This window comes from Oreochromis aureus, linkage group 16, assembly GCF_013358895.1.
Source record: "Oreochromis aureus strain Israel breed Guangdong linkage group 16, ZZ_aureus, whole genome shotgun sequence".
NCBI classification, from domain to species: Eukaryota; Metazoa; Chordata; class Actinopteri; order Cichliformes; family Cichlidae; genus Oreochromis; species Oreochromis aureus.
The window spans coordinates 35,699,518-35,706,214 of NC_052957.1; the positions used below are offsets into that span (position 1 = coordinate 35,699,518).

General features: G+C 37.8%; 1 protein-coding gene across 1 annotated transcript; it reads right to left on the reverse strand.

Annotated features, from left to right (window-relative positions):
* Positions 1–2,447: 2,447 nt before the first annotated feature.
* Positions 2,448–3,577, reverse strand: LOC116311938 (trace amine-associated receptor 13c-like). Its single transcript, XM_039599821.1, has 2 exons — positions 3,414–3,577; positions 2,448–3,264 (listed from the first exon to the last, which is right to left on the reverse strand). The coding sequence occupies exons 1-2, from the start codon at positions 3,575–3,577 to the stop codon at positions 2,448–2,450; spliced, it is 981 nt and encodes a 326-aa protein (XP_039455755.1).
* Between the last annotated feature and the right edge of the window lie 3,120 nt (positions 3,578–6,697).

A 6,697-nucleotide genomic window follows, 5' to 3' on the forward strand; every position in this document is an offset into this window, starting at 1 on the left:
GACATCATGATAGAGAATTATAATTTGCGCCGATGTTTTTTTGAAATTCTATAGGCAAAAAGTGAGCGCGAGAGCCCTCGGTGCACCTGCTTGCTGCTGTGCTGAAGTCAAAGTAAACTTTGTCATCTCCGCTATATACAGTCCAGTATATAGAGAGACGAGACGACGAGGCTCCAGTTACAGCAGTGCAAGTAAACAAACAATAAATATATGAAGAGTAAGAAATTAAATATACACTTTAGGACTCAGGGTAAAGGGATCAATAAGTTGCAGTCCTCAACCCATTGGTAGACAGCTCCACATTTAAAGCACTTTGATTTTTGTGGAGAACTCGAGATCAAAGAGGCAGATGAATTGCTAGGCTTCATGATGTTGTGTCTTTCTTCATTTGTGTGTGTTCAAGTTACTGAAGCAGTGGAGACAGTTTATAAGAAATTAAAGGGAGACCCTATTCTTCACAACAGAACCACCCTTAATACTGGCCAAGTGTATCTGCTCTTAGAACTACATTTTTCAATACAAGTGTCTGTACGATAGACAGAAACATGGGTGTGACATGAGTTCCGAACTGTTAACCATGGCCAGTTTGTGCATGAAGGAAGTGGGGAAGAGGAGGGTTCTGATATCCTATCCATGAACAGCACTGAGCCATTGGTTCAGGTATATGGATGACACCTGAGTTAAAATCAAATCTCAGGACATTCCACAATTCACTGATCACACAGCTTGATGAACATAAAAAAATTATGTTCACCATGAAAAAAAGGATGCTCAGACTCTGATAACATTGTGAAAGGTTTCTGTAAAAGTCATTCACACCACCGTGGATTATGCATTGGACAAACCAATCAACCACTGGCTAAGTAAATTACACAACAAAGAAGAGCTACTTTGTCAGACCAGGACTAACTATTTAAAACTGCAGACTTGTGGGCACTCTTTCAGTGATATGGATGTGCACATCCTGCACACAGAGGAACGCCAGTTTAAGCAGGAAATGAAGGACGCCATTTATTTGAAAAGGGAGCAATGATCACTGAACCAAGGAACCAAGGAGGTGAAGTAAGAGTAAATCTGTATGTATGTATCTGTCTAACTACTGTTTTTAAGGTTGTGGAAACCTCACTGAAATGAGTGATGAAGATTTTCTACCGCTTAAATTGCTGCCTCGAAATAAACAGAGTCAACCTTCTGGAGTTTAATTGCCTGGATTACTGAGCATCAAAAAAATATGGTGGAATGATGGAAATATACCAAATATTAAGGGAAAATGTTTAAATTAGTTGAAATACGGGTTTTCAAATGTCAAGCAATATGTAAAAAATAAAGTGAAAAGCACCTAAGTAAAACACTTTGTGACTGAAACCAGTTCACTTTGTTCATTAGAAAAATCAAATAATTTATTTTTAATATAGGATGTTTACTAATAAATTTCTGTATATGAAATATTAGACATAGATTAAATATGAAGCACAAACCTGTTTTAAGTCAGCCTGAAAAAAGATTTAAAATGACATGCAATATATTAAGATTAAGATTAAGACTCATTTTAGTTAAAGGTTCAGTAAAGCACATTGCAGAAAGCACTTTCTGACTGTGATCAGATCATTTTGTGCATTAGAATAAAGAAAGAGTTTATTCCTAGCCATCACTGTTCAGGCCAGTCTGTAACATCATCAGTGATGTGGTAACTTCCTCAACAACAAACTAGAAGAGAAAGACTCTAATTCTCTGGGAAACACTGTAAGGAGTGGAGTGACATTGTCCACCGGTGGGGAATGTTTGTGTTTTTATTCTGTTCTTATGTTGTGGAGATATAAATTTAAACAATTAAATATGTAGATACTTACATTATTACATGTATTCCCTGTGCAGGTACCTCTTTAACTCTAAATCAATTTTTTGGGTCTCTCTTTTTTTCTTTTTTCTTGTTATTCTAAAGGAATTTTAATGTACAAATCTACATGCTGCTAACAGAGAAATGCCAAACTGCATTTCATTGTTCTTGTAACAGTGACAATAAAGATTTATTCTATTCTATTCTGTGTAAATTTCAGTGTTTCAGTAAGAATGGTTGTTAATTTATTAACACATCTATTACACTGCTAAGACAAGCATTTTATTTTATTTTTTTTTTTTACAGCTGAAGGCTGTAGATGTAAATTAGGCTCCCATGTAAAACTAGCATATTACACATCTTCATTTAGTTTAGTTTAGTTAGTGATGGTTTTCAGAATTTGTGATGGATTCACATTCATTTAAATTAGAGAAACGAACACCTGATTTTGTCATGGTGTAACAGAGGATTAGAATACTAGCCCTGGAAATCTAAATGTAAAGCAAACTCTAGCAGATATATGTTTCATCAGACTTGAAATAAATAATCATTTATCAGTTTTTCAGTGTCAAAGACTGTATGCCTTACTCATTACCAAAATCACTTTTCCCTATAGTATACTGGCCTCACTGGAGCCATGCCTAAATATCTTAAATGTCACAATGAGCTTAATAGATTTCAGAAACCAGGGGTAGCAAAAAGTGTAGATTAACGGGTTCAGACAAGAGTTAAAATAGAACAGCATGCGCTCAAAAGGTACAGATCTAATATCAAAGAAACTATTCTGGCCTACCATTGAGGAACAGAAAAATGGGAAAAGACATATCAGAAAGGCAATAACAAGTACACCGAGAGTCCTGGCAGCTTTCAGCTCAGATTTCTTAGCGTGCAACGTCTCTGACCCCTGGAGTCTGAGAGCAGTGATATGAGAGCGCATTGCCCGAGCCTGAGACACAGCCACCACAAATACTCTTAGATACAGAACTATGATGACAGTCACAGGGCCGACAAAGGTCAAAACAAAGTCAACAATTCCCACAAAGTAGTCAATGACAACTACACAATCACCAGAACAAGAATTATACCTCCCTGGCTGCTTGAAATTATCCTTCATGATAAGACTGTTATACAGAATTGAACAAGCCCAGCAAGTACAAATACAGACTGAGACTCTTTTTATAGTAATTTTGGTGGGATAATGCAGAGGGTCACAAATGGCTACATAGCGGTCAGCTGATATGAGTACCATAGTTCCTACTGAAGCAGAAGTAGCAATGTAATCTAAACTGCTATACAGAGCACACATGTGGTCACCAAGAAACCAGCAGCCATCTAGGAGACTAATCTGACAAGCCATGATGAGGCCCACGAAGAAATCTGAGACGGCCAGAGAGAGGAGGAGGAGGTTGTTTGGGGTGTGCAGCTGCCTGGATTAAAATAGGAGCATTATAGGTTGTTCTACAGTAGTAATTGCAACTCCACTGTAACATATAGAACAAAGCAACACATTTTCTAATTAAATTCACAAAAAACATTATTTTTCTATAACTTGTTATGTATTCAAATATGTCAGTACTTGAAGTGAGCGATGGAGATGATCACAAGCAGGTTCAGAATTGCAGTAAGCACAGAGATGGAAGACAGTGGGGTGTAAATAAACACAGCTTCAATTTGTGAATGCTTTTGCCGCACACAAGAGGAGTTGAATAGTTGTGGAAAGCAGAGTTCAGTTTGGTCCATTGTTAGAGAAAGACAGCAGTGGCTGTTCAGCACAAACAGCTTTGTGACCGAGCCCCATTTTTGTATCACCACCCTTCCTCCCACATTTGCCTTCTGACGTAACTCATTCTCTGATATTTTTTTCCCTCTGTGAATAAGTCAAAATGTGATGTTAATAATATAAAGTACAAGAAAACCAATTCAACAGAAGTAAACTTCTTTTAAATGTTAAATTAATCATTTTGATGTGTTTTTTTTAATAGTAACCTAGTTTTATGTTAAACCTGTAGGAGTTAAAGTTTAAACCGCTGTAAACCGTTTAAATGTTTTTAAAAAGCACCCAGTAGCTGTTTTTTAAAGTCACCAAATATTTTTGACACTGCTTAGTATTAATGTACCACTCAGAAGAGTGGACACACAGACACTTTTCTAGTGTAAGTTTAACACTGGTGATTTTGCTGTATACTTTTAAGTGAAAAAGCTAATGGACAATAATTTCTTTTAGTATGGAAGTGTCATGGTCCGGGTGAGCATCCAGTGTTTTTCCACTGTTTGCCAAGGTTCTTCAGTACCTTCCCTTGGTTCAAGTTTCAAGTTTTGTCATATACAGATAAACAGTGTAGCAACATTTACCTGTAATGAAATTCTTAGGCTCGTATTCCTCAGCTTTACATGAACATATAGAAAGCGTACAGGTATATTAAGAAAACAAAATAACAACAATAATAATAATGAAATAGTAAAGTATTAAATATTAAATCACGTCTAAAAACACATCTATTCAGAATTGCACACACCTGATTCCGTCTTAGTCCATTTTTACCTTGCTCAGCTTTTATACTTTCATGCTTGTTTTGTTTCTTATTTCCCTTATGTTTAAATTTCATTTTGCCATGTTTTATTATATTGTATTGTTGCTACTGTTCTGTACTATTGTAAGGTGACTTCAAGGGTATTAAAGGAGCCTACAAATAAAATGTATTATTATTAGTATTATTATTGTTGTTACGTCCCCACGAAGAAGGTCTAGGGGTGTGAGTGTGGGGCCCAGTAACAAATGGGTCCAGAACGGAATAAAAGGAAAACAGACAGGTGTTTAGCAAATAGTTTTTATTATAGATCATCTTAACATAAAGAGCCAGCAACGCCGTTTTACCAATAACACTAGGAAAAGAAAAAGGTTGCAACAGCAAAGAACACAACAACCTAACAAAAAACTCCACACCACGAGGAGGCACTTCCAGGGGCCCACAAGCCCCCAAATGTTAGGGTTCAATGTTGAGAGAAGAATCCATAAATAACCACAGATCCAGGCGTGTGCAATTAGACAGCATTTTAATGAACACATGTGTGAGTTCAACAACCCAATCAGTGTTGAACTGTCTTTATCATATTCAGACAACTGTTTTATGGGGCTAAGAATTGTACAGCCCCTTTTCTGTTACTAGGCAGATTTACGTCACACCAAAACCACAATGACTTTTAACATAGAACATCATCTTCGTGTCGACGGCTGATGCTTCCTGTTAGCCCGCCGCTGTCGCTTATCTCCCTGGAACATCAGGTGCACTTCCTGTAGAAAATGTCACTCATACAGGCACAACTTTGCAGTCTAAAACTCATTTAGTAGGTAAGAGTTTATATATCTGTGTGTGTGTGCGTGCAGGGGCGCTGCATGCATGCTGTGTACTGCGACGTGTCTGGATGTGTATGTCTCGCCCTTAAATGCTCTCACATCAGCCCGTTACACTTCTGACCTTTCACCAGAACAGAGGCTCATCCTCCCTATAATAACCTTACTGGAACTATATATTTAATCTACTGAATAAACACCCTACTCTTTGGGTTGCGCTCGCTCTGCTTTCGGTTTCACTTCTGCAAAAGCACGCCGTTTCCTGTCAGCCTGCAACTCAGTTTTCTCACCCACTGAAGACTATGTGTAAGAATATAAAAACATTCAAAAACCTTTAAATTATAGATTCAACTGATTATAACTGAACCTGTAATAAAGACTAATATAATACCAATATATTTGAACATCTGAATGCCTCTGAATGCAACCTCACATGAAATGGTAATGATGATTATAAAATAGCAGCAAATAATAGCAGTAAAATATTTCTCCCCTTCACACCACCCTGTCACTAGCAGCAGCAAGTCCCACTGCTGCTGCTGTTGAGACCCACAAGCCCACACTACTCACATGAACCAGCTACTCTCCCCACTGCTCCTACAACTCCACACCACAGGCAGGACAATCACACAATAGGACCTCTTTCAACACCTAAAACACAATAAAGAAACACCAGAGAAATCACCCTCCCTCATCCAGTTCATCCCCAACTTATATAACCTCAGAGAGGTGATTGCTGACTGGGCCCAGGTGGTAAATGAGGCTAATGAACAGCAGCTGTGTCCTGGGGAGAGAGAAGAGCAAGAGAGACAAAGGGGTAGAGCAAGACAGGAGGAGGCGGAGAGCGAACACCACACCCATACAAGAGTAGTTTCAGGAGGCCCTGCTAGGGCCTGAGAAGAGTTATTTTACTGTTATTTTATCATTGCACCAGAATCATATAATAAGCATTGCATTAAAGCATTTATTGAAGCTATTGACATTACATTAAAGTTTGTATGACAGTGATTGTTATTACCTCATGTTAATCTTCTATTTACAGGTGTTAGTATAGTCATATAATTTTTCATTGCAGGTGTAACCATGATCATCTTTATACATATTGCAGTTTAAATGAGGGGGCTCGGTCAACTAATGGAGGGTCGGAAGCTTTGTCCGGCGCGATGTCCGGACAATCTATTGGGTTAAGGACTTTGAGCTATGGAAAGAACACACTTACAAAACACATATACCCTGTTATTCATCATTATCCTTTATTCATTTATATTCTTTTTATTAAGCTTTGAGTAGTGGCATTTGATTAGTACATTTATTCAACATATCACATATATGGTTTCAGTTAGGTTATTCCACACATGAAGAGTTGGCCTCTGTCCTTACAGACAGAGTGGATGCTGAGGTCGAGACACACACGCACACACAAACAGTAGTTACACTCATGTTTAGGTAAGAGTTCAAATATTTAAATAATAGTTTGCAAGGCCTTGTGGCTGTAAGATTATGTTTGC

Coding starts and splice junctions, on each gene's coding strand:
- LOC116311938 (XM_039599821.1), bottom strand. CDS start 3,577: ATGGACCAAACTGAACTCTGCTTTCCACAACTATTCAACTCCTCTTGT. Junction 3,265..3,413: donor ATCTCCATCGCTCACTTCAA/GTACTGACATAT, acceptor ATTTTAATCCAG/GCAGCTGCACACCCCAAACA.